At 35.2% G+C, this 27221-nt stretch overlaps 1 protein-coding gene across 6 annotated transcripts in view; it reads right to left on the reverse strand.

Moving 5' to 3' along the window:
• Positions 1 to 1605: 1605 nt before the first annotated feature.
• Positions 1606 to 27221, reverse strand: part of IL1RAP (interleukin 1 receptor accessory protein) — a 171498-nt gene continuing 145882 nt past the window's right edge. Inside the window, exons 9-13 of one of the 6 annotated variants that reach the window (XR_013757319.1) lie at positions 18882 to 19031; positions 17480 to 17623; positions 7370 to 7948; positions 7001 to 7084; positions 1606 to 3464 (exon numbers count right to left, since the gene is read on the reverse strand). Coding sequence is in view for 4 of the 6 variants with exons in the window: in XM_079100859.1 (XP_078956985.1) it covers positions 7230 to 7948; positions 17480 to 17623; positions 18882 to 19031 (1013 nt within the window). In the remaining 2 variants the exon portion in view is untranslated. Of the gene's footprint in view, positions 3465 to 6606; positions 7949 to 11759; positions 14968 to 17479; positions 17624 to 18881; positions 19032 to 27221 lie in introns of those variants that run through there. The other 5 variants (XR_013757318.1, XM_079100860.1, XM_079100859.1 and 2 more) reach the window with 5 other exon arrangements.

Raw genomic sequence — 27221 nt, forward strand, 5'->3', positions numbered from 1 at the left:
CACCAGGTGAGACAGCTCTTCTCTGAGGTGTGGCTTCACTACAGCCAGGTGGCTTACTAGGTTGGGGATAAAGTCAGGAAGGCTAAGGACCAGTCGCTTTCATTTTTTGGTCCTTAATTTATTCATCTAAAAAATAAATACCTGTCTGTGTTACTATGTCGACTTTAAAAATTTTAAAGTCCATCAAAATGTTAACACTTCTCCCTTCAAGAGGAAGAGGTAAATTTCCCAGTTCTTGAGTTTGAGCTGGACTCAATGACTCATCTCTAATGAAGAGAATGTTGCAGAAGAGATAATGTCACTTTGGAGACTTGGTCATAGAGGTCACTTTGGTTTCCCCCTTGCTGAGACTTTTGGATCACAAGCTCTGGGGTAAGCCAGTTGGTGTGTCATGAGGATATTCAAGCAGACTTATGGGAAGGTTCCTATGGAGGAAGTTCATCAGGCAAGGGATGGAGGGTCCCTGCCAACTTCCATGTGCCTCTACTTGGAACTGGATCTTCCAGTTCCAGTGAAGTCTCAGATAACCACAGTCCTGGCCAACAGTTTGACAGTCTCCTCATTTGTAATGATGAGCAAGAATCACACACCTAAGCTTCTCCCAGATTCCTGACCCATAGAAACTGTGAGGTAATAAATAATTATTGTTTTGAGTTTCTAAAGGGTAATTTCTTAAATAGCCAAACAGAACAGTTATTTTTCCCATTTCTTACTTTTTTGGATAATACTTTTGTGCTCTTTAACATTCATGGTAATAAAAAACTGAAGTTTCTATTCCTTAAGTTTTACAGCAGAACCACGTGCCCTGGAAAGTATCCTAGAATTCAGCAATGTAAAAAACTTTTCTTAGAGTTCTTCATTTCTTCCAGATTCCTTTTAGAAACAAAATATGATAATGATAATGATGATATACAACTACCAAACACATGTTTGCAGATTTTAGAGGTTGACATTTATTATATAATTTCACCCTTACAGTAATTCAATGAGGTAGATATTATATTATTACCATTTGATATGTGATCAAACTGAGACTTTGAGAGCAAAAGTATGTTATTGAAAGTCACACAATCAACAGAATTGGTATTCCAAATCATGTCTGCTGATTCCTATGTAATATTTTTAAACTATATCGAGTGCTTATAATGAAAATAAATATCAAACTTTGTTCTCTTAATTCTGATACCCACTCTACATTTTAGCTCTCCTGTCTAATAATGGAAGTTTTTACACATCTCCATTCTCTTTTACATTCCTAATATTTGGAAAGAGAAAATGGCTTTGTTCATTCTTCTTCTTTTCTTCTGTTTCTTTTTAGAAGTCAACTATTGTCTTTGCCCATAACTATGTCTTTATGTCTTAAATACTTTGTTTTGATTTACATGACTGATGACATCAAAATGACGGATATGGCCTCTTTTGGGTGCCCAGTTTAGTAATTATATGGATTATTTCTATAACTCTATTATCTTTATTTTGTTATTCACTTATTTTATGTAATTTCATAAAAAGAACAATCATGTGAATAATATGAAAATAAAGGATAAAGGATTGCTTTATCTCCTAAATAAAGAATTCAAGTCCAGTGTTTGGAAATTATTTAAACTTCACACTTTAATAAAAATATTGTTTACAATAGTAGAACTTGTTTATAGTTTTCATTCCATATTCATAATATATCATTATTGATTTTTCATTAATCATTTAAAAACGTTTTAATGATACTTAAGAGCACAAGAGCACATATCTAAATCATTTCTGGAGGTTTAATTGTTTGGGATAGACCTCAGATGTGTGCAATTTTTTAAATGACAATGTTACATTCTGGTTAAGAACTACTTGCCCAAGGTGTTTAGAAGCATATTACTGAATAAATTAATATTAAGCATGTGACACAGCTTATGACAGAAGAGAAATTAATAAGTAGTTACATAGACTTTGATTTTTAAATAAAAATAAATGAATATCTGACTTATTTTATTTTTTTTAAATTAGGCTATGGAGTATTAAAATACCCATTACCTACTGTAAGGTAAAGATATCTCATTATCTGATTTCAGAGTTTATTTGGAATCTTTCTGTTTTTTTTCTATGAGCAATTTTCAAACTTTTTTTGTTCCATTTAGATATTTTTAAATGTTAAAAATGTCTAAGGGGAAAACAGGAATTTGGAATATGTAAGTTGCTGCTCACTACACTAAGAAATATCTTCTTTGTTCAACACTATAACTCCCTCGTATATATCAAGACTCTTAAAGACTGATATTTACCAACCCAAAGAGAGCTTTTCCTTATATAATCAAATGATACTGTACACATTACAGAAGTCATAAAAAAATCAAATCTTTAATCCACACAGAATCCAACTCATATAGAGCACAGATGCACAGAAGGAATCAGACTTCATGAAATCCACGCTAGCATTTGTCTCTTCCTTCATCCAAGCTGTGGCAGGTTCAATTTGAATTCCCTATTTAACTCTTCAGATAAATGGATCAGGAGATGCCTTCTAATGACCGTGTTACATGCTCTGCTGTGTTCTGAATGTCTTCAATTCTTTTGAGGCTCCCTGAATATTCAAAATGAAATGGCTCATTTGCAGATGGTTTGAGCATCACATTCTTAGAGAACTAACTAGAGCCACTGAATGGAAAGTAACCAATACAGTGACTTTTAAATTATTAAGCATGCTACCTCTTAACCAGAAGCTACGATTACTATGATACATTCCTTCAACAAATATTGTTGGGGACATTAATGCACAGGTCTACTCTTTTCTGTGTGCTGTTTTATCTTGATGTCTTGGAAAACAGATGGGGCGTTGGCGGCAAAGATATTCTATTCCTTCATCATCAAAGTATGTGACATATCTGTTTGAAAGTTTCTTGCTGCTTCAGGTTACTGCCATATCTCATTCTTGTCTCATTCATAAAAGACAGTGCTATGTGTTCACCAAGTTCAATTTCATTTTTTTCCTTCTTATGGACAAAGGAAGCCTGTATTTTCTAGTTTTCTTCATGACTATATCAAGAACTTGGAGCTCGTTCTTGTCAACAAATTGTAAGTGAAAGTTATGAGTATCAATTTAAGCCAATCAGTGACAATTGCTAGTCCCACATTTCAGATGGTGATGCCACCAGAAAGCAAGCCCCTATGTTGGACTTGTGGCATAAACAAAATATAAGAATTGTTACATGAAACTACTGAAATGTTGGGGGTATTTGTTCTCCTAGCAGAACTTATCATACTCTATTAACACATGATGATTACAGATTTCCGCCAAGTTCCAAATGTGGATATATTTCATATATCACAAATACACTCTACTAATCACTCTATTCAACTGTTTCCTTGTGTTGATGCAATTCCAAGGGCTAAACATGCCCTACATTTTCATCTATTGCCTGCAAACACCTTGTTAAAAAGATGGTTTGTAGTCCTCCTTGGCTGGAGAAAATCAGAGCCTACAAGAGTAAAGAGGATTAAAAGAGAGATAAAAATTAATGGTTCTTAAACGTTTTGTGCATCAGGAACACTTGAGAAATTTAAATGCAGATCTGCCCCACCTTAGAAACCCTTGTGTAGTTAATGTAGGATCAAGAAATATGCATTGTCATATGAATATGAAATGGTTCCTATGAGGATGAATCAAGGTATACATTTCACGAAAACTTGAACAAGACCCAGGTTTAGGATTTCTCCCTTGCGATCTGAATAGCAGCATAGGGAATATGGAAAGGGTTTGAAAGATTTCCTATAGGTTCTCTTTGCATCATTTCTCAAGTTTGACCTGTGTAGTAAGCTATGCAAATAACAATGCCCATGACCTAGGGAGACAGCCCTTTGGGGAAGGGAACTGCCTTGGGGGTCTTCATTTGAGTTGCCTCCCAAGTGATTCTTAGATGCACAAAAGTTTGAAACCATTGCCAAAGGAATTGTCCGTCTTTCTGTTCATATTTTAATGGTTAGTTCAATTTACTATTCATGTCTTTTTCTGAACAGGAACATTAGTTTTTCCATTTACTTTAACTCTTCAATCTGGAAGTAGATATATTATGATTGGAGTTTTTAATAGTGACAAAAGGATGACACTCTGGAATTCACAGTGTCATAGCTGCCAGAATATTACATTTGTTTTAAGATAAGGGGGTGAGTACATCTTATATTCCATTAAGAATAATGTAAATAATTTATTTTGAGGATAAGCTTAGAGTATGACCATAGTGTAAAAAAGGGGCCTACTTTTTTAAATTGCAATATGTAAAAATTAAGTTTTATAGAATCATAATATGAAGAGATCAGACAATACAATAGACTTAATAAAAAATTTAATTACCTCTGCATAGGGTCTACATTAGCTGCTTTTTAAAAATTTTAATGTGTTATGGTTCTGATGAGGTAGTTTCATCTTGGTGGATTTGTAATAGAAATATTTCTACTTGAATCTTCCAGGGTTGGCTCTAGAATTGGGAATGGATACCAGATCAGAAGCCTGAGGTAGAGGCCCAAGTCTTTCATTAATTGGTTGAGTATCAGTTCTCAACTGTTCAAAGCATTTTATGAGAGTAAAAAATAATTGATCCATGTGAAATAAATTTGTAGTATACTATTCAATACCCACAATACTCAGTGAGGTCAATATTTTCTGCATTTTTGTTAAGAGATTAAGGCTCAGAGAGACCATGATCAAATGGATAGAAGAGAAGCAGGACTCTATTAGACTTTATACCCATGCTTATAAATAGGCAATGTTTCTTAATAATGGTATATTCATTTAGTGTACAATTATGTCATTTCAATTAAGGATACTCAAAGCTCATGAGGAAAATTTCATTCTTATTATCATATGCCTCATTGAAATACATGGCACCGAATAATCACATTTCAATTGTAGCATAAAAGATCAAGGAATAATAGCATAATTTCCTAGCCTTTTTCATACAGCAAAATATAGTCCATTATCTTTTTAATCCCTATATAACTAATGTCTAAAACTATGACTTTATACTGCTTATACTGTACTTACATTGTCAAAGAAAATTGATACTAGCCAAAATTTGGCTTTGGGAGCACCAAAACTATTGATCAGATTAATTTTGGTTTGGGGATTCCTCTCTCTCTCTGAGAATTTACAGCCATTTTTATTACTCATCGTTAACAGATGTGGAGAGAAATTGCTCTCTGATTTTCCAGTTCAGATCCTTAAACATACATCAAAAAACGGATTACTTTCTTCAAAAGGGGTGTAATACAGAACAAGATCATTGGTTGTGCTAAGTCATTTTCTGCTGGATATATATAGTTAGGGTGGCCTGTCATTTCCTAATTAAAACTTCCATGGTAAATCACATTTACTCTAGAGGGCCCTTATTTGCTCAGTCTCAGAGAAAGAATCTTATAATTTCTTGTTTCAAGGGAGAAATGATCTTATGATCCCTCTCCAGGAGGAGTAGTATTTTCTTTCTCCACCCCTGGTTCTCTGCTCCTGATTGGGGAGAGGCCACACTCATCAGGCTGAGCTCACTAGCAGCCAGGACTAAGGTATTGAAGGTGGTATATCTAGTACGGTCTCTTGCTCTTTTTGATATGCTTCCATTCAGGAATTACAGATTTTGTGCTTCTGATCTTCTTATAGTAAACCCCACAGGCAGGGAACCTCTATGGAGTCGATAGGAAACACATTATTTTTCAGCCTTTTTTCCTGTGCTGGAATATTAGGTCAGGTCACTCCTATTCCAAGGGCCCAGATGTCTTCAGTTTGGGGAGGGAATAAACATTCCCTATTATGTCCTTAGGGCCAGCTTATGTTCCCCAGTGTCAGTACTGCCAATGGCACTTGGATTCCCATTTTGACATATGTTCTTTGGCTGCATACTTTAGTCCTGAAATTACAAACTGCTAACCTTCAGGCTAAATATGTCTCACAGATGTGTTTTGCTTATCTCTTTGCTTTTGTTTTATTTTTATAACTCCATAATTGACAGTATATAAAAAAAATCTAGATTTTTAGTTTCTCTTGAAAAGACTGGAAAATTGGACAACACAGGGCAAAACCAGTGGCAACAATCACATGGAGCTAAGTAAAACTTACTCCTTTTGTACAGAATACGTGTTTTTCAGTTACTTACTGACCCAGGGAGCCCCATCATGCTTCTAACTTCAAAATCAAGTGCCACCTGCCTTTTATTGTTATGTGAATATGTTGGCAGAAAATAATACTTTTCTGTACCTCTATCCTAGTCATGGATGGACAGTACCTGTATTATGCTTGTATCTAGCCACCTTTTCTTTTTTCCTTACCTTCTAATCCTTATAGGCACTTGGCAATTAATACCTCATCTCAGAATCCTGAGTGGAAAGAAGGGACTCGGGCACAAAACTCTCCCCTAAAATCCCTTAAAATACTGAATATTCCATCATCTGTCACTTTAAAAAAAAAAGATTTTTCTGTAAATTCCATTTCATTTAAACACTTTCTCACTGTCTTTTGGACTGTTCCCAGATTTATTGCTCTACACCTCAGAAGAAACTAAAGGGGCACCTCAGTTTTTCTGTTCCTAAACTTTATTTCAAAGTTCTGAATGGAATACTCCTCAGATTTTATTACAAAAGCCAGAAAAGGTAGAAGGGAGAGAAGGAATTAAAAATTTGTTAGTACAAATGAAATGACATAAAAATATACTTTATTGGTGCTAACAATGTTAGGAAGTTTAGAGCACACTAGTTTACAGTGAGACAGAGAACACCATGTATCCCTGGTTGGGTATGTTTGGTTCTTTGAGGGAAAATGTGCTGTAGGTTTTCTCTGGAGCTTTGTCCTACAACTTTTACCAGAAGCAGCTCTTTCCCATGGTGTTCCCTGGGGAAATGTACACCCTGTAGTGTCATAGTCCAAGTACACCTGACTGGGATCAATCAAAGGAAACATTTAAAACTTAGCTTGGATTTAAACCTTTGGGAAGATAGAGGATCAGACTTTAGGCAACTTTTACATACTGACCTTCTAGGACCCAAGAAGAGTGTGCTCTTCTGAGGCCATTAGAGGCAATAACTCTGGATTCAGGTCCTTCAGGTCTTTTGTCTCCTGGAAATAAATAGTTTTTAAAAATCAATAAAAGGGACACACATCTGATAGTCCATTAGATGATAAAAATGCCAGTCATTCCCAAAGCTTCGTGACATAAAGAGGGCTGGTAGAGAGAGCAGCCACCACCCACCACACACAGTAATTATAAGATATAAAAGTCATTGTTATTGGACAAATCTGTGAAATGGTGAAGAGCAAGAGCTGAGATCTGGGAAGCAGGGGGTTCCAATCTTGTGCCATTATGTATCCATTGAGTTTCTGACTCTTGGGGAACAGGCTTACAGAGGTGTGTCTCCCACTGGGGCTGCGTCTGCATCTCTGCCCGGCTCTTGCTCCTGAGGTGACTCTCTCCTTCACAATAGGTGACACAGCAGCGACAGGCTGCAGAGGGCTTCCCTCGGTGCTTGGACAAGGTGCCAGGGTCAGGAGCGGCACCTGGCACCCTGTCTGAGCTCTGAAGCTCCGGGGTCTCTTTCAAACGACTTCTTCTCCTCTGAACGTGATCCAGGCTGATGTCTGACTGAGAAGAGCAGCTCTCATTCCAGCCAGAACTGGCACTCAGACTTCTCAGGGGAAGAGCCAACCTCAAGGCCTTCCAGAATTTGGAGCCAGAATGTTTGGACTTTTCTCCTTTCCAGCTCACAAAGGACACTGTTTCCTTTAACTGCAGGATGCCTGGGTGTGGATGCTCAAGGGGACGGTACTCCACCACAATGAGCTTGGTGGCAATAGAGTTCTGGCACATGACACCCAGTTTGAACTCCAACATGCTGATGCTCTTTTCTGTCACGTAGTCTGGGCTCAGGACAACAATCATCCTTCGGCTCCTCTGAATGAAATCAAAAACTGCTTCCACTGTATCTATAGGAAAATGAAAAGATGGCACAGTGTCTGTGAAAACTTCTATACATCCCAGTTCGTCACTGTGCATCTGACAAGGACAGGCAACAAACAAACATTTGAGAATATAGGATCTCAAATAGTGTTAAATAATCTAGCTAGTCAGGAAATCAAAAAATCTCATCTACACCGCTATTACTAATAGTTTCAAAGGATTTGCTACCTTCAAGGATGAGGAAGGATGTGAATTCAATGTGTTCGCCACTGCAAAACCCCCATTTGTAGTAGTCCCTTCTTGAATAAAGTCTTTATTTACTATTAAAAAAGAAAAAAGCAGAAAATGGTTCAGGAATTAAGTGAACCATCTCTAAAAGCCAGCTAATTTGGGCTGCGTAGATTATTTCTTATTTTGAAATCTTCATCTCTGCAAGTTTTATATGATGGTCTTAGATCTGACATCTTCAAATGTTTGAAATATTTGACAACTAGTGTGACATTACTGTATTTTCTTCTTACCTGTAGATTAAATAAATTCAGGATTTTTCTCTTATTCCATGTATGATATAATTTCTAGTCTCTTCCTCACTTTCATCAATTTCTTCTGAAAAATATTGTTTATATATGTATCTTCTAAGAATAGCACTTTGAATAGCAAAGAACATAATTTTCCTGACATAGTCAGATCAGTAAAGAGTAATTGGAATTACCACTTCCTAAGATCCTCAGTTATATCCCTTGGCACTTAACATTTTTGGACACAGTACTAATCTTGCTGTCAACTAAGACTTATTTCCTTCCTTCTTCCCCTTCTTTGTGTGTTAAGTGTGTGTGTGTGCGTGTGTGTGTGTGTGTGTTATAAAAATTGATTTTATAATCCAGAAGAAGCAAAAATAATGACAATAGACAATAATCAATAAATTAGTTAAGAGTTCTTGCAAAGCATTCAGTTTTAACAGTTGCTAAGGTAGATTTGGACAGGTCCCATAGGAAAGCTCTTCAAATAAATGCAGTGCTTAACTCATTGTGAGATTTGGGAACTTAGACAATGTGATTATCTGAAGTAAAGGAATTCCAAATGTGTGAATCATAGTCACCAACAACTCTGAAAACATATGCTAGAGTCAGACTGAGGTTGTGCCGACACTTTTGGAGAGACTTTTCAGTTTGTCATGACAAACTGAAAGTTTGCAGTACATTTGATCTTAATGAACTTGACAAGAAATGAAGAGATATGATCCAACTCAAATTAGTCCTTTCCAATCAGTGCATTTAACATGAATTTGAATGAAAATTGGAAGACATGTGTTCAGTGTTTGACATTTGACTTTTTATCAAGAACAAAAAAAAAACTGTTTTGGAAAGTTTTTGATATTGAAAGACAAATTTAAATATCCATCTCTCTTCAAAACCTGTGTGTGTGTGTGTGTGTGTGTGTGTGTGTGTGTGTGTGTGTGTGTGTGTTTTGGTAACTCCTTTGTCCCCTGCTTGCTGATCCTACCCAGGATCTCATGAAACTGCCTCTAATAAATTGGGAGAATATGAGAGCGGGAAGTCTATTGCTTTTCCTGGCTCACAAGAAATGCAAAATAACCTTAAGACAACATGACTAGTGTAGAGGACTTGGGTAAACCCCATAAATTGTGTGCTCATGTGTGTGTGTGTATGTGTTTGTGTGTTTGGTATATTTTACCTCAAAATATTATTTTGGGAGAATATAAGTTTCTTCAATGAAGATACCACAGTTGAAAATAAAACTGACAAATCTTCTAAAAAAAAAAGTCTTTAAAGCTTATGTTTTCTTTTTTTTTTAAATATGCACCCTTTCCAGAAAGTGATGGATTTACATTTGAAAAAGGACAATGCTAAATAAAGATATGAGTGGCAGAATTCCAGACATTGAGGAATGAGAGTGGAGATGCTTCTCCGAGGGCCTTGGCCTATACATAGAATTCTCTTCACTTGGTACTTTAAAGAAAGCTGCCTCCTTCATCACACATTTTAAAAATACCGTCCATATTTTCAAAACTTCATATTTGAAGATGGATGCTATTATCATTTTTAATGATAAACATTATTTAAAGAGGGATTAATAAATTAGATTGTTTATGCTGTTCAACTCAAAATGGTGAGGTGTGACTATGTGGCAACAGCATCAGTTTTCTTTTATGGCACTATTGGTTTTGAAGTCATAGTTCTGGTTCAACTCAGCAACACTCAAGGATTCACCTGCCATAATCCCTCTGGGATTTACATAGAGGAAAACTATGGCTGCAGTTTGCTCTTTGGTTAGGACAACAGTGGAAAAGTAAGCCTCTGTTTCTCTTGCTCTCTCTCTTGCTCTCTTCCTTAAAACTTATGATAGAAAAAAAGTTGCACCTAATCTGGAAGATGGATCCAAATCAAAAGCTTCTTTTTTGCCAACAACTCTATTTTTAGTATTGACATTCTTGAATCTAAGGCCATACTACTGTATAATGCATATGGTAAGGGAAAACTTGTAGAACTGTCAAACAAATGAGATATCTACATTCAAATGTGTAGCATGCAGTAGTCATTCAATATCTCGTGCACACAATATTAATATATGGATCAAATTTTGTTGAATTTTTATCAATTCCTGATACTAACTTTAGAACATCATTTTGATATACGGATTGATGAGGGTAATAGGATTTGAAATTCTGGATATTCAGTTTAAAATGAATGTAGATCAAAAGTAATATTGAAACAATCTCCTAGCTCACTGCTAAGGTTACTTTATATCACATGGGTAGAAAGAGAGAAATAAGACAGATTAGTTGCTGAATGTGTATCTCATACCATATTGTAAATTTACTTGTATGAAAAATCTAGTGGCTTTAGTGAGTAATTTAAGAAAATATCTTGAGATTTTAACAATGTCAGTAATAGCTCAGTAAATGAAGCAATCAAAAGGCTGATACTGAATCTTCCAAAGAATTACCACTACGTTCTAGGAGGTCATTTAATATTTTTAGGGTTGAATGCAATGTAAGACTCATCCCCATTTATCCGGTGCAGAAAGCCCACATATAAAATCTTATATGAATCCATCAAATCTCTGCTTGCATAAATCTTATAAGGAAACACCAAACATGTTCAAAGATAGGGAATTCCATTATTGTTCAACCCTTACACAGTTGTTTCTAATCGATTTGAAATGTTTCCTTGTTACTTTGATCCATTTATTTGAACTTTACCCTTTGGGGAGTGGTTTGCAAGAGGAAAATACTTCAGTAAAAAATTTTTCTTACAAAGTTAACCAGTTCAGAGAATGTTGCAGGGACTCAATAAATGTTATTTGAATAAATGAGTAAATGGAGAATTTTTTTTTTTTTTTTTTAGCATGAAGACAGACCTGTCACTAAGGGCTTAATATTATGAACACAAAAGAAAATGCATTTCCAAATATTTTCACTGATTTACTTGAAGTTTGTGAGAAAAGTACATCTCTGGTTCAAATTATCATCTATTAATGCATGGCATTAATTCCTGTAAGTTCTCGAAATTCCAAGTTGAACCAAAAGGAATTTTTTTAAAGAATAATTCTTTTTAAAGAATTTTTTAAAAGAATAATTATCTCCCCCTCCATACTCTGTATCTGTCTCTTGCTGTACACACATGCACACACATACAGGCATACTCCCATGTCTGATATAACACATTGTTGATATTAAGTTCCCATTATTCTCAGATTTCTTTCATAAACTGAAGGATGATTTCATTTATTTTTATAAGTGTAATCATTTTAAATCTTATTTCTTATGCTTACACATGAAAATAAAGACATAAAACACATGCACAAAATAAAATTCAAAGCTGAAAATAAATGGTTTATTTTAAAAATATGTAAATTTACAAATCAAATGAAAAATGGAAAATACAAAAGTTCATGAATAAAATTAAAAAGATAATCTTAAAATATTAAAACCTATAGAAAGAAAATGGGTAATTAACAAGTGGAGTGATGTTTTTGTTTCCCAGTACAATGGAGTGCTTTTTTATTAGAATCCTAAGAATCATTCAAGCTGAAATACAAAAGAGAATTCAATAAATTGTATGTGATTGTGTAATGAGACACTCTACATAATATGGTTCTTTGTTAACCTGGGTGCAGAAGATCCTGATGTCATATATCTAAAACCATTAAGTTTATTTTTTAAAATAAGAGAAATTATTTATTCTTGTCCACTATATTACTAGTATGTGTCCCTATCTCCCTCAGATGCTCTGTATTGGGCAACTTCTAGAACATGAAACATATTGAAAGTAAGTTTTATTAGGATTAGACAAATTAGATTTGCTTTGCTTTCCATTATTGCATTTGGAAAAACTCAATATGAAAGATAGGAATATAAATAGAAAAACAAATCAAGGAGTTTCCGGGGTACCCTATGGCATTAATGATAAATATGAAACCCCAAAGTGCAAAAACAAATGCAGCATAGCAAGAAATGGCCTCTTGGGGATGAGACCACCCCTTGTTGACCTAAAGCTCCTAAAAGGATTGATATTTAGAGCTAATCTGGAGTCAACTCCCTTGTGGTCATGTTTATAAAGGGTTAGTAGCAGAAATAATTGTGGTCTATAATAAGAAAAAGCATTAAAAAGGCTAAAATATTCACTCTGAGAGTGACTCCATGTCGTAGTTTTATAGTCAAGAATTCAGAAGGGAATCATTTTTCAATTTAAAGTAATCAATAACTTCCATATAGAGAAATGATGTATTATAGACTTTAACACTGATAAAGGACACTTAAATGTAGGAGACAATTTTAGAATTGCTTATTAACATTCATACTACTGGGATGAGGGCTTCCTTAAATTATGAATTATTGTGTTTCATAGTATCCTCCAAACTCATTTATAGGTATATTTATTTTCTTTTATTACTTAATAGTCCACATAGTTAAGCACTGGGATTAGCACGACTTAATTTCTTAATGTGTCTTCTAGAAATACAGTAGAAAACCAGTTAATACCAGATACCTGGCTACATAACAGATTTCACTGCAACCCAGATCAGCTGTAGCTATAATAAGTTATTTATATGAGTTTAGGGTAGGCAAGAACTAATGACAAATACCACTCTGTGAGCAGCAAATTCACAAATAATATTAATGAATGACAACACCAACACAAAAGCATTACAGTATGAACATAATTTTAAAACTGGACAAGACTTCCAGTGTTTTGTAATATCATACTAATGGCTATTTAAAGATAAGCACATGCGTATGTATCTGTGTGTACGTATACACACATAGGTAATGCATGTGCATGTAGATTCATACATATACACACGTACACAACTTGTGGATATAAATACACACACAAGCATATAAAATTAAGGTGTGTGGATATTTATATATGTATATTTTTATATGTGTATTTATATATACGTATATATATAAATACACAAAAATACATATTCTACATGTAACATAGATATCCACTCTGTAAACTCTGCACTTAATTTTTACTTTTCCATGTCAGAAGAACGTTAAAGTTTTACTTAAAACCAACAAAACAAGTTTCATTGACAGTCACCTTTCAGACAGACTTTTTTGGATCAAGGTATTACCTGTGCCAGTGAATAAATTACAGGAAGTACAATTAATTCTTTTAGAGTATTAATGCTAAAAGCAACTCTCAAGGTCACTAAACCTCATCTCCATGTGTTACAATGAGGAGACACAAACAAGTGAGGAAAAATCACTTTTCCAGTTTTCACATTAGCACGGTTGGATTAAAAGGCAAATTGCTAAACATCCTGTTCTGCACTCTTTTCACAAGTTCGAAATGCCCTAAAAGCATTTTGCTCTCCATTAGCACCATTAGAAGTTGCCTTTTAGAATAAACCAAGTATGGAACTACCTGCAAAATCTGTCTTGTTATTTTTTAACCTGCAAATTCTGAGTGATTGATACAAGTAGAGAGGGAGATGGAGTAATAAATATGACTCAATCTGTAGATAATCAAGAATTTATGGTAATTAAAAATTATTTATATTTTTCAAGTTTATAAATGTGACATCTTTTACCTGAGATGAGGGCAAATGTGGTATAGTAGGAGGAAATGCAGCATGCCCTTTCAATCAACCATCAGAGACATTTTTAGTTATATTGCTTTGTAACCTCCTAAGTGGGTATCAAGTCTTTCTGTGGTGGTGTACTGAACAGCCAAAAGAGCACAAAAGCTTGTTTATCCTCAGCAAAAATAAATGTAAGCCCTGATTATCTTTTTAATGGATGAGTAAAAATAAAAGAAAAAAAATACTCTACTCATAAATCACAATACCCGTCAACAATCCACAGGCATGGCTGCTCTATAAGGTTAATATTTTAAAAAGAGAGACAGAAAGAAGGAGGAACAGGGGTGGAGGATGCAAAAGATTCCTTCAACCCAGTCTTTTTGCCTGCAAAGAATATAGTGACATCAGAGACTGGGGACAGAGTGTTGACACTATCATTCTAAACCTTAGCCATGCCTGAGAAGCAGAGCAGCCAGCCAGATAGTTACCCTGAATTTATCCTTACGAGGAGGCTTAGGCAGAATTTTTTTCTGCCTATCAAACCATAAACTGGGAAGGAAAAGAGGAGCTCTTCCTCCCAGGAGTACCCTTTGTTCTTGTTACTCTTTACATTTTCCCTTTCATACATTTTTGAGAGATGAATAGGAGAGCCCCTGCTTGTCACTGCTAGACCTCCTGGGACTCTTCTTCACTGGCATAGCCACCTGCAGCTGCTTCCAGAACCTGCCCTGTGGATACTTGGATTTTTCCCCTTTCCATTTAATGACCGTGAGCACCGTCTTAGCCCTCTTCAGCTCTTTCACCTTCGTCTCCTTCACCGCTTTGTACTGCACTAAAATGACGTTGATGTTGCCCCGAGAGGCCATATTTTCTAGGCCAGCCTTGAGCTCCAGGAGGGCTTGGGTTCCCTGGAGCACGTAGTTGGGACTTAGGACAACCAGGAGGCGTCTGCTTTTCTGAATGAAGCTCAAGGTCTCATCTGTGACAACTGGGAAAGAAAACACCGCGGGGATTAGTGTTGGCCCAGAATTATCCAAAAGCATAGGGCTTGAGGAGCAAATGGAGGGAACTTGGGATGACAACCTGAGAACCAAGGTGAAACCTTACCAGCAGCACGTGGAATGATTTTATCCTTAGACCCAATCATGCTCTTTGCTAAGTGCCATTCTCCTCAGGGAAAATGGAAACTACATCCACATGTTCCACTCCAAAAAGAATTCCAAACAAGTATGAGTCAAAATGTGGCTTTAACCTCAGTCTTCCAAAGCATGATTGAAGCCACAAGGAACAGAGGGATGACACAAGAATCAGTTTCTACAACAGGGCGGGTATGTTGTAGCCCAGTCAAATCTTCTCCTGAGCCCTTCTACTCCAAAGATACCCTTGCATAATCTCTCTAGTATAAAAAAATTCAAAAGATATACATTGTAGAGCCCAGATCATAGAATTTCACTCTTTGCTAACACAGGGAAGAGTAGGAACATTCACGTTTGAAAGTCTCCTCTATTGTTGAAACCTCCCGGACTTGGTAGTTGGATGAGGACCTTCAAAAAATCTAGCCAATCCAATGGCATTTTGGTAGAAATGCATTCTCAACTTGCCTTACTACCTCTGTCTGCTGTGGAGACCAAATTAGTTCCTGGATCTTACTCCTTAAAGTCCTATCATTACTAGGGAGCCATGTGTTTTGGCAGCTGCTAGCTGATGTGTCTGCTTTCACTAATTGGCAAAGCTTTTCCCAAGTAAAAAAAAAAAGAAGAAGAAGGAAAAGAGGGGAAATGGAAGTGCAGTATAATTTTATTATGCAGCATAGGGCTCTGATTAATTCTTCTCACTAAATTCTTGAAACTAATCTATCACCTCCCAGATGCTTAGGGAGGGCTGCATAATCCTTTACCAGGGCAGCAAGAGTTGCCAACTCCAAGTAATGCACTGGTGTTATGGAAATGTATGTCATGGCTCGCCATGCTCCCCTACGCAGTCTTTTCGATTCTTAATCTTCACGGGTTCAGAAATAATAGTAAAGACTTGCAATTAGAATCTAGCAGGTGCAACCTGGAGCAGAATCCAGAAATAAATATCTGTCCACTCCAAGCTGCTCAACTGGAGGCTGACCACATGTAAGCGGGGAAAGAGAGCCAGAGGCAAAGAGAATTGGGCAAGAGCAGCAGAAAGGATACAGAATGATGCAAGAATCCATCAAAAGAAAGAAGCAAGAATAATAATGAACAACTTGAATTCTCCAAAGAACATCAACCCTTTTTGGAAGGGCTTACCCAGTTATATACTGCATATTTTTCTTTAACTTTTCACACAGAAGGTAAGTATTTGTGGAATGGTTGTATGAATGGATAAATAGGTGAGTAAGTGATACGGAGGAATTAAGTATTAAAACAATTGGAATTAACCATATGATTAATTTATCAAATCCTGGCAGAGTTATATTGAAAGAGATAGCTTCTGAAGACAAATACGGTGAGCTTTTGTATGATGATTAGGGAAATAAGACTGGGGATCCATTTAATTCAAAATGAGAAAAATATTTAACCCTATCCTATGTCTTAATGATCCACATAACATTTTTCAAAAACGTGTTAAACAAATGATTAATGTAAGCAGGTTTTCCTAGGAAGAAAATTAGTTTGTCATACTTAAGATTTGAGACAGTACATGAATTTCAAAGATAGGGAGTTTAACAGTGCATTTATAAATGTTACTTTGTGTTTATTTACAAAGACACAAGTGAACCATTGCTTTCCATTTAACAGTTTGGCCTTGAAGAGATAGATTTTTGCTTTAAGACATTCAGGAACTGAAGTTCTTTTCTTTTTTAAACTTACTGGAATACACTGGTCTTGTAAAATTTTTAAATAAATCTCAAGTGTATAAGCTGATACAATAGAAGCAGATCCAGGGAAAAGAATTTGAGTAGTACAAGTTTGCCAGAAAGCAAAAGCAAGAAAAAGGAAGTGGGCAAATGCCAAAGGGAAATATTCTTATATCAGTGAATAAAATAAGGAAAAAATTCTATGCACTCTAATCTGTAACTCAGTTTTAGTAAAACTAAGTAAACCTCAATCTTTATAAAAAATAACATGTTTTAACTTTACTCGGTCTTTGTAAAAAAACAAAAAGAAAACCAAAAATTCTTGGAAAACTAATGCAAATTTGTATAGAATTTCTAAAAATCTAAATGTGAATTAAAAGGACTTTTAAGGCTGTGACACTTCAATATAGTTTTACTCCACTGTGAATCTATACTTTTCTGAAATGGAGGTGTTAAAGATAACCAGGGAAAATATTTTAATACCATAACTGAGTTGAATAGTATAAATCTTACAATATATTTTTATTTCTGGGTAGTTTCTATTACTCAAAGAATCGGACAATAAATATCCAAAGATGCTAATATAGAGCTATGACTCTCAAACACAATCCAAAGCTTAGGATCTCTTTGCCTTTCAAGGATAACATCATTTGTACTCCTGTGAAATACCTACTTCCCCCAGGTAGACTGTCTCGGTCAAAGATGCACAATTTGTATCCAAATTCATTCTCCAAAACTCCACGGAGGGTCAATAACACAAATTCTTCTTCTTCAGCGTTCCTTGCATAGGATACATAAATATCATACTCCTTCCCATCTAGCAAAAGGAACACAGACCCCATAGAAGTTAGGAAAGTTTCTCAAAATTGATAACTTTCTTCTTAAATCTAACGTCTGCATATGGGACATTTTTATTTTGGCATGTGTAAATTATGTGATAGATATCAATGTAATTTTCTGTGTGTGACACTTCCCAGGCAAAACAGCTACTTGAATATTTAAATTTTATTCAATGTGTCTTCTATTTGCAGCTCACTAAGTTGAGTCTATAGCGGGGAAAGAGGAAGGTTTAATTCATTCAACTCTGAATTAAGAACATGGACATAAATTGTAGGTGCCACAAGTTAATGCCATGCAGAGAATTCTCTTCCTTGTCTTGATACAACACTAGTTTATATATTAGAATTATAAATTGACACTTTTTGAAACTGTCCAAAGCCTACCTGAGAAGAACTATAATTAAAAATATATTTAGATTCAAGGATTAAGCTTTCCCAAAGTTGCATAATTATAAAAATAATGAGTCATTGAAATGCAAATTATGTGCCTCTTCCAAAAGCCTGTCAAATTAGAATCCTCATGGGGTTGACCTAAGTATCTGCGTGTTTGAAGGTTCCACTCTTATTTCCAGACGATTTTTTTTGCACTGGAGCAATGCTTCTTAAACTTTAATCTGCACACAAATCATTTGGGAGTGTTGTTAAAAGGTAGATTCTGATTCTGTAGGAGTTAGGCCTAAGATTCTCCTTCTAATAGGCTCTCAGGTGATTCTGATGCTGGTGGTGCACAGATCACCCCTGAGTGTGGAGTGTGGACCTAGACAATCCAACACGGTAAATCACATTTCTATTGAGCACTTGAAATGCATCTGGTCTGAGCTATGTTTTGAGTATAAAATGTAACACATTCTGAATTTTGAATTTTTTTAGTGCCAAAAAGACTGCCAAATATCTCAAATTTATATCAATTACATGCTGAAATGACAATGTGAACAGACTGAGTCTAAGCATTATTTTCACTTGTTTCTTTCTACTTTTTCTAATGTGGCCACTAGAAAATTTTAATTTCCTATGTGGCTCACTTTATACTTCTTATTTGGACAGTACTAATCTTAGACTAAATCACTTATTGATCTAAGAAGGGAGAATACTACATATTGGGAAGACTGTTCAATGGTAAGGAATGAAATAGATGGCAATGTGCTTACATCTTCCAGTTAACCTAGGTTTTATCAAGTGAATATGTTTTCTAAAGATGGCAACGGAAGATATTTACATCAAACTTCCATCACTTACCTAGAATGGTCTCATCTGTTCCAAAATGAGCCCGGTAAAAGAGGACCATCTCCAACCAGTAGACATGGTAAACAACAATAAGAATCACCACCAGCAGGACTGTGGCTCCAAAACCACACGCCAGTTCTACTGTGTATCTTGGAGCTACCACTGGAATGAATAACAAACCAGAATGAATTTCTACATGGTGATCACAGGGGCCCGTCATCCCGCAAAGCTGGATCAGCCAAGAGGCTGAACCGAGCACCTGACTTACATGTTTGAATAAACAGAGATCACGTGGTGAGTTTAGACTCTATTTCATAATACTAGTTTGTCTTATCCTCATTTTACTGTGTTTTGTTTCTAGCATAGAAGTTGTTTTTAGCTATCAGTTAATTTGAACTTTGATGATATACAAATTAAAACAGAATCTTAACATTGGGCAGAATTCAGAAAGCTGTCTAATTAAACCCACAATCTGACCCATACATGACCTCAAAACATTTTTGAACAGTGTCCCTTTACCCTCTGATTGGTCATCTCTGGAATGGAGTCTTAAATGTCCTAGCTAGAGGAGCCCATGATATTTGGTACACTGTCATATAATTGGAATTTAGTTCCTTTTCCTTTATTTGCAAAGAGGCTTCAAAAATCTTATTTTCAGTTAGCAGAAATGGAGGGCTTCTACCTGAAACACTGAGTATGCTTGGCTCCAGAAACATCTCCCATGTCCACAGTCCTAGGATATGCACTGTTAAGACTGTACTGACTAGCAATATCTGGTTATGGGCAGATTTCCACATAATCTGTTTATTTTTATGTTACAGACACCATGACTGATTGTCTTGGAATTATAAGAAATAGAGTGAGGTAATTCTCAATTAATGTAAAGCTGGCTATTAACTTGTCAGCCCTGTAAATCAAACCTTTTAGAAACAAATCACTGGCCATGACCATCTTCCTGTCTCATTGAACACTGACCTTTCCTCATAAAAACTCAGAAAAACTTCATATCATGCCTTGATCTTTAGAGAATTTCTGGTTGGAATAGTGCTTTCCCTGTTTCAGTTTTCAAGGTCATGTTCAAATGCCATTATTTGACATATCTGAGCTCTGCCTATAGAAATTTCCAGTCTTCTCTGTTAATAATTCTTTTATAGTGTTTTTATTTATATAATGTAATTTATCTTATAGGTCTGCTTCTCTACTCCCTCTCACTTCCCCTAACCTGTATTCAGTTTTCCAGATACTCTATTCTCATCCATCCTACTTAGATATTTAAATAATTTTTACACTATACTATGCATCAGAAACTTCATTTGGTTGCTTGTGGTAACTAGCTTAAGAGTCTGAGTAAGGAATGGAACATTTCCTGAATCTGAAGCAGGAGGGCTTAAATTAGGTAATTGTTGACATGATAGTCTTATTAACATCTACTGTTGGCCACAAGCTTTGGGGGATAGAATGGTGGATAAAAGACCTCTGTACTTTGGGGGATAATATCCTAATGCAGAGAAGTAAATAAAAAATGTCATGAATTTATCAGTTAATTTTAAGTAGTGATCAATGCCAAAAAGAAAAAGGTATGTGATAGAGGTGATCAAGGGACGAGACTGAAACAAGAGAAGTCTATTAGGCATGGTCAGAGAAGTCTTCTGTGAGCACCTGGAACATTGTGGCTGCTAAGTGTTTGCTGAGATAGGCACAGAAGATCTCATTCAAAGCTGAGATCACCATGGAGCGACTCTAACTTCAAAGCGCAGGTATCTTTGCTTAATAATATTGCCATGAGTTCAATTACTGATCATATACTGGGAGGAGAGATTCCTTTTAAAACAGTTTTCTATCCTAAGGAGAAAATGGTAATCAGTGGAATTGAATCCAAACTTTTCTAATTAAAGGGAAAATTGTAGAGTGTTGAGTTCATGATCCCAAACCCAGGTTGTTCATCCTGCTGCAGGTACAGCCTGGGACATAGCAGTGTGAAATGATTATCAAGTGCTCTTGTACTTGCTTCATGTACAGTGACCCTTTTAAACAAGAAAATCCCACCATAAGAAGTACTCTTACTAAGGATTTGCTAAGACTGATTCAGGTAGCTGGCATAAAAATTGTTGTGTCCTTGATATTTCCGAGTACATGTTATGTAAACAGTGCACCAGGGTAGGTCCCACTGTTATTTTCATTATTTGCTGAGTTATTTTGGCTCTCTAAAGTGTCCACCCAGGCAAAATGGGGGAGGAAGAGGAAAGGTCACTGGCTACACGTACCTGAAATGGATTTTTCTAACCATCAATAGAGGTCTTGCTTAATAACCAAGAGATCAATTACCCTCTTAAATTTCTAGTACATCCATTTTACTACTGTCTATTTTTTTTTCTAATGAGGCTTTAACTTTTGTGTCACACAGTCACATGTGTCATATCTACAGACTGTATTTTGTGCAGTCATCTTGATATCGAAGAGTTCCTAATACTACTCAACTAATTGGACTCTGAAAATAATTTCTCCATCAGCCTGATTTTCTAAATGGCTTGGGTCATGTGCAAGGGATGCTGTGCAAGGCTTTCACATGGAGCTGTGCTGGTGTACAGGGAAAGGGTGACCCTCCAATCACATATTCTATCTGCTCTAGCTGCAAGCTCTGGCATTTTGATAATGATTTGACCCCTACGCACTCTCAGACCAAAGGAGTGATGAAATTTGGCCAAACTGGATCCCTGAAATACCTCCCTCATTGATATCACTAATAATCTAACTCAGGAGATAGCCATTTGCTTCTTGTTATTCCTGAATCTGAATTTCCTCCATTCCTTTTGCAATTCTACAGTAAAAAATGTCTCCAAATCCCAAATTCCACTGAAGTTATTGTAATTGGAAACTTGCTATCCATTGAGTCCTCCAACCATATGCCACCTACTCAGATTCCAAGGAATCACAGAATCTGTGATCCCAATCTGATAAATTTCCGGAACTTCTTGATAATTTTTGGAACAAGCAATGGCCATTTTCCTGAATTGCAAACAGAATTCTTAATTTAAATAATGGTAAACCAAAGACTTAAGATGGACTTGACCTGTAGACCCAATTGATTTGGCTATTATAGTGTGTTAAAGTTTATGTATTTTGAACTGTGGCTTCTGTCCTTTGAGGAGTAATTGATAGTAGAGTAGTCTTCCCTACAATCTTTCAAACTTGGACAACTAGTAGCATATGAGTGTGATCTATGGGGAAAAAGGCACAGGAAAAGACTAAGCCCATGATCACTCTGGCTTTTTGCCCCAAAATACTTTTTGCGTTATGGCACAGAAAGAGGAAAGCCAAAAGAATACAGTGGTTGCATTGAATTCTAAGAAATTAGAGTTCCAGAATATTGAGTTAGATTGGATTTATAGGCCTGAATACCAAAGAGAAGAGAACTCTAGCAATGGAGTAGAGTAGAAAAGGAATTCTAGCATGGGTCTTTGGCCAAATCAAAGCTAAGCATATTTAGGGTGGTACTTTACATGATCAGGCAAATAGCAGCTAGGAACTGCATAACACCATGAGGGCTGGAAAACAGCTCAGTTCAGACCACTCAGAGGTTAGAGACTTTATTTAGCTACAAAGACACCAGAAAAAGCTGTGCCTTAGAAGTAGGTCCAATGCAGCCCTACAGAAAAGGCAATTTATTTTTGACTATTCTAACACAGCTATGGAAGATGACTCAAAATAAATAAATATGCAAGGGCGCATGCAAATAAATTACCTACCTGCTAGAACAAAACTGAACACTTAATAAAACCCAGAGATTCAGTGATACAGTATCTATAATGCCCACCATATAATAAAAAATAAGAGGATAAAGAGAAAAAAACATGTGATCCATATTCAAAAGAAAAATCATCCAGTATAAACAGAACCCGAATTGGCAAAGATGATGTAATTGCCAGTAAGTACTTTGAAATGTCTATTAAAATGTTTGCTGAATTAAAAAAAAATAGTATCTTCACCATCATGACCCAATAATAGGAAATATCAATATTTTAATGGAGAAATGGAATACAAAAATGAAAATATGCATTTTTGAAATTAAAAATGCTACAAATTAGACATCACAAAAGAAATGATCAGTAGCCATTAGAAACTCTCCAAACCCAGATTTTAAAAGCGATGAAATACAAATGAGAACCTCAGTGACCTGAGGGGGAACTACTGGGTTGTGTATCATAAATCTTACTGCAAGACTAAAGAAAGAGAAAAGACTAAGAGTTACAGGAAAATATGTCTGAAGAAATAAAGGCTGAACATTTTTTATTTAAATGAAAAATATAACTTACAGAATGAAGAAGTTTAATAAACTAAGATACATAAAAATAAAAACATACTTAAGGCTCTCATAATTTGATTGTTCAAAACAAAGTGATGAAGAGAAAACCTCAAAATCTGCCAAAGGAAAAACAAATGAGAGCCGGACACAGCCGTGCATGATTGTGATCCTGGCAACACGGGTTGCTGAGGCAGAAAGACCATATATTCGAGGCCAATCTGGGAAACTTAGTGAGACTATGTCTCAAAATAAAATTAAAAAGGGCTAGGAATGTAGCTCAGTGATACAGCACCCTGAGTTCAATCCACAGCACCAAATAATAAACAAACAAACCAATAAATTAAATTAAATATATAAAAGGAACAATAATAATAAAAAGCTGCCCAATTCATATTATAAATAATATTCTGCAGGACAAAAAATGAAGGGCACCTTTAAAGAACTGAAATACAAAAACAAAATCTTTCAACTTAAAATTATATATCTAGTGAAAATACTGACAAAAGCATCAGAACCACTGCTTACCAATATGAAAAAGAAAATTAAACTTCAATTCCTACCTCATAGCATTCATTTAAAAAGCAATAATTAGAGGTGGCTCAGGGACCTGCGCAAAAAAGTGAAACTTCATGACTGAAGTATACAAAGCTCTCTTAAGATAGAGGAAGCAATAAGCATTAAAAAAAAAAAAAAAGTTAATAAAAAAAAAATCTCATCAAAAGTAAGAGCCTCTACGCAAAAAACACCAGTAAACAGACTGGCATGTGACAGAATGGGAAAAGTATTTGCAAAACGTGTGTGACAAAGGAGTGTTATCCAGGGCAGATAAAGAACTCCTACAACTCAAAAATAAAAGCACAATTCTCCCAATTGTAAAATGGATAAAAATATTTAAACTGGCACATCACTGAAGACTTACAGATGGTTAATAAGCACAGGAAAATGTTCTCAGTATTTAGTCATCGGGGAAATAAAAATAAAATTATAATAAGGCACACTCACCATGAAAGCTGAAGCTAAGAAGAACACCAAATGGTAAAGATTTGCATATGCTCTGGGTGGCCACTTGAGGAGAAAGGTCTAACAGTTTCTGACAAAATCAAGCCAGTATTTCTAGTGAAGGGAATTTGCCTCAGAAAAGTACAAGAAGTCCATAGAGAGACATGGATAAGAGTGTTCACAGAAGCATTACTTAAAAGACCCCCAAAGTGGAAAACACTTAAATGTCCACCACCTAGAGAACAAATAAAGAAACTGCAAAACATTCTTTTGAAAAAGTACTCCTTGGCAAACAAAGGAACCAATGACCAATAAGAACAACAGCGTGGGTGAATATCAAGAACAGTTGCTCAATGAAAGAACACTTGTACAATGGTGCATCCTGTATGGGTCCATGAACATAAAGTCCAAGAAGAGAAAAAAACAAACTTTTGAAAAAGAAACTCCAACCAGTCATCTTTCCAAGGGTGAAGGAGGTAGGGGAAGCAGGGATAAACCCATTAGGGGAAGAGCAGAAAGTTACTCTCTGTGGTCTTGGTTACATTCTATGTCATGACAGGGTTTTAGGCTATGCAGATATATGCATTTCTCAAAAGTTTTCAAATGATACATTTCAGTTATGCAATATCTTACTCTAGGTCTTACCAGAAAATTAAGAGCACTATAAATAAATTTTTAAATCTCCATAATGATATACTGAAACATTTAGGCAATAATTTAATTGATATCTTCAATGACCTTATAAGGTATCCAAAATAAGATGCACTGATGAATGGGAAAAGAGTGAATAGATTCATGAAAAAACAATGACAGCAAAACCTTAATGGTAGAATCTGGGTAAGGTGTATGATTACTCACTGTATAATTCTTTCAAGTCTTACATGCATTTGAAAACTTTCTTCATAAAATGTTAAAATATAAAAAAAGAAGAAATAAGACATTTTCAGGGTAAAACAAAACTGAGAGGATTTATCACCAGCAGATGTGAACCATCAAAAATATTAAATAGTTCTGTAGACTAAAATGTTACCAAGAATGCATATACTGCCAGAAATGGAAAATATGCAAATGAAGTGCTAGTTTTCGCACTTAATTTAACTAAAAGATAATCATTTAAAGAAAAAATCATAACAATACATTATGGCATTTCATAATATATAGAAAACTAATATATCTTATAACAACATAATGAACAGGAGAAAATAAGTGGAAGTATGCCATTATAAAGTTTTCATAAAATAAGTAAAGTAGTCAAAACAAGAAGAACCCATATGTTCAAAACAATTATTGCAATTCTAGAGGAGAAACTAAAACCAACCAACGAAACAAACAAATAAAAACAATTAAAAAGAGATAGAACAAATAAAAGGAAAATGGTGATAAATTAGAATTACCAATTAATCTAAAAGAAGGTAGGAAAGTGAATAAAACAAAGAATAAATAAGGGAGGTAGAGAACACAAAGTAAGATGGTAGAATTAAATAAAGCCAGTTTAAAATTGCCTGTAATGCCAGTGACTTAGGAGGCTGAGGCATGAGGATCATGAGTTAGAGGCCAGCTTCAGAAACTTAGTGAGACCCTAAACAATTTAGCAAGACTCTGTGTCAAAATAAAAATAAAAAGGACTGAGACTTTAGCTCAATTGTAAAGTATCCCTGGATTCAACCCCCAGTACCTAAACAAGTAAATATATTAAAGATATATGGATTAAACATTCAAATTAAAATGCAGAAGTTATCAATGATGCATACAGCACCATGCAAAGTATGTATTACCAATTTCCTCAGTTTTCACAGATACTTTGAGAGTTGGGTATTTGAAGGATAAGAAAAGGACCACTTGGATCAGTTCATAAATATAGCTAGCACCAGAGCTCAAACTTGAACCTAGGTATGTCTGGAATCAAAATTCATGATTCTTCCACTCAATCATACAATTACTCTGGTGGTTCTAAGTCAGAGAAACCCTTTCCTTGACTTTTTATCTCCACTGCTAATTTAATTACCTAAATTTAGATGATACATGGAATACTATAAATTATTTTACCAGGAGAAAATGAATATTAAGTCAATTCTAACAATTAGATCAATTTTCACATACAGCAAAATTAAAAGATCTAGAACCCTCCCCCCTACATCTGTATAAATCAGGTAACTAGGCTTAAGCAATGTATGGGTCAAAACAAATGAAAATTTTAGAAAATATTTTGTACAGAATGATAATGCAAGTTCAACATTACTTAAATTTGGTTGAAGAAATCCCATGAGGGAAATTCATAGCTCAGAATATTTATAATAGAAAAGAAGAATCGATGATTTCAGCTTTCATTTGAAGATGGTGGAAAAAGAGCAAATTAAGTGCAAAATAATAAAAGGAAGAAAATAATAAAGATATGAGTAAAATAAATGAAATATCATAAAGATACATAATAGGAAAGAAATAAACACCTGTTTTTTCATTGCAAAATATGATAAAATTAGGAAACCCATATGAAACACATTGAAAGCACTACTTACGAATATCAGGAATGACAGTGGAACAGCACCAAAAATTCTGTAGACATTAAATGAGAAAATGATTCAACAAAAACAGTATGCCAAAATGTGACAACTTAGGTGTATTAGAAAAAAATTCCTTGAAAGACAAATTCCCAAAACTGCCATAAAAAGAAAAAGAACAATCCCAAATTCATTATATGAAGCCAATATTACCCTGAAAGCAAAACTAGACAAAGACATACAAAAATAACCATGATTTAAAAAAAAAAAAAAAAAAAAAAAAAAAAAAACTTCAGACCAATATTCTTAAGGAATATAGATACAAAAATTTCCAATAAAATACTTGTAAACAAAATACAATAGCACAGGGCTGGGGAGATAGCTCAGTCGATAAAGTGCTTGTCTTGTAAGCACAAGGCTGTGGGTTCAATTCCCAGCAAGACACACACACACACAAACACAATAGAACATTCAAAAGATTATACACCAAGATCAAATTAGTTTCATTACAGGAATGAAAGGAAGGTTAAACAAATACAAACCAATAAACAT

This window comes from Sciurus vulgaris, assembly GCF_902686455.1.
Source record: "Sciurus vulgaris genome assembly, chromosome: 10".
NCBI lineage: Eukaryota > Metazoa > Chordata > Mammalia > Rodentia > Sciuridae > Sciurus > Sciurus vulgaris.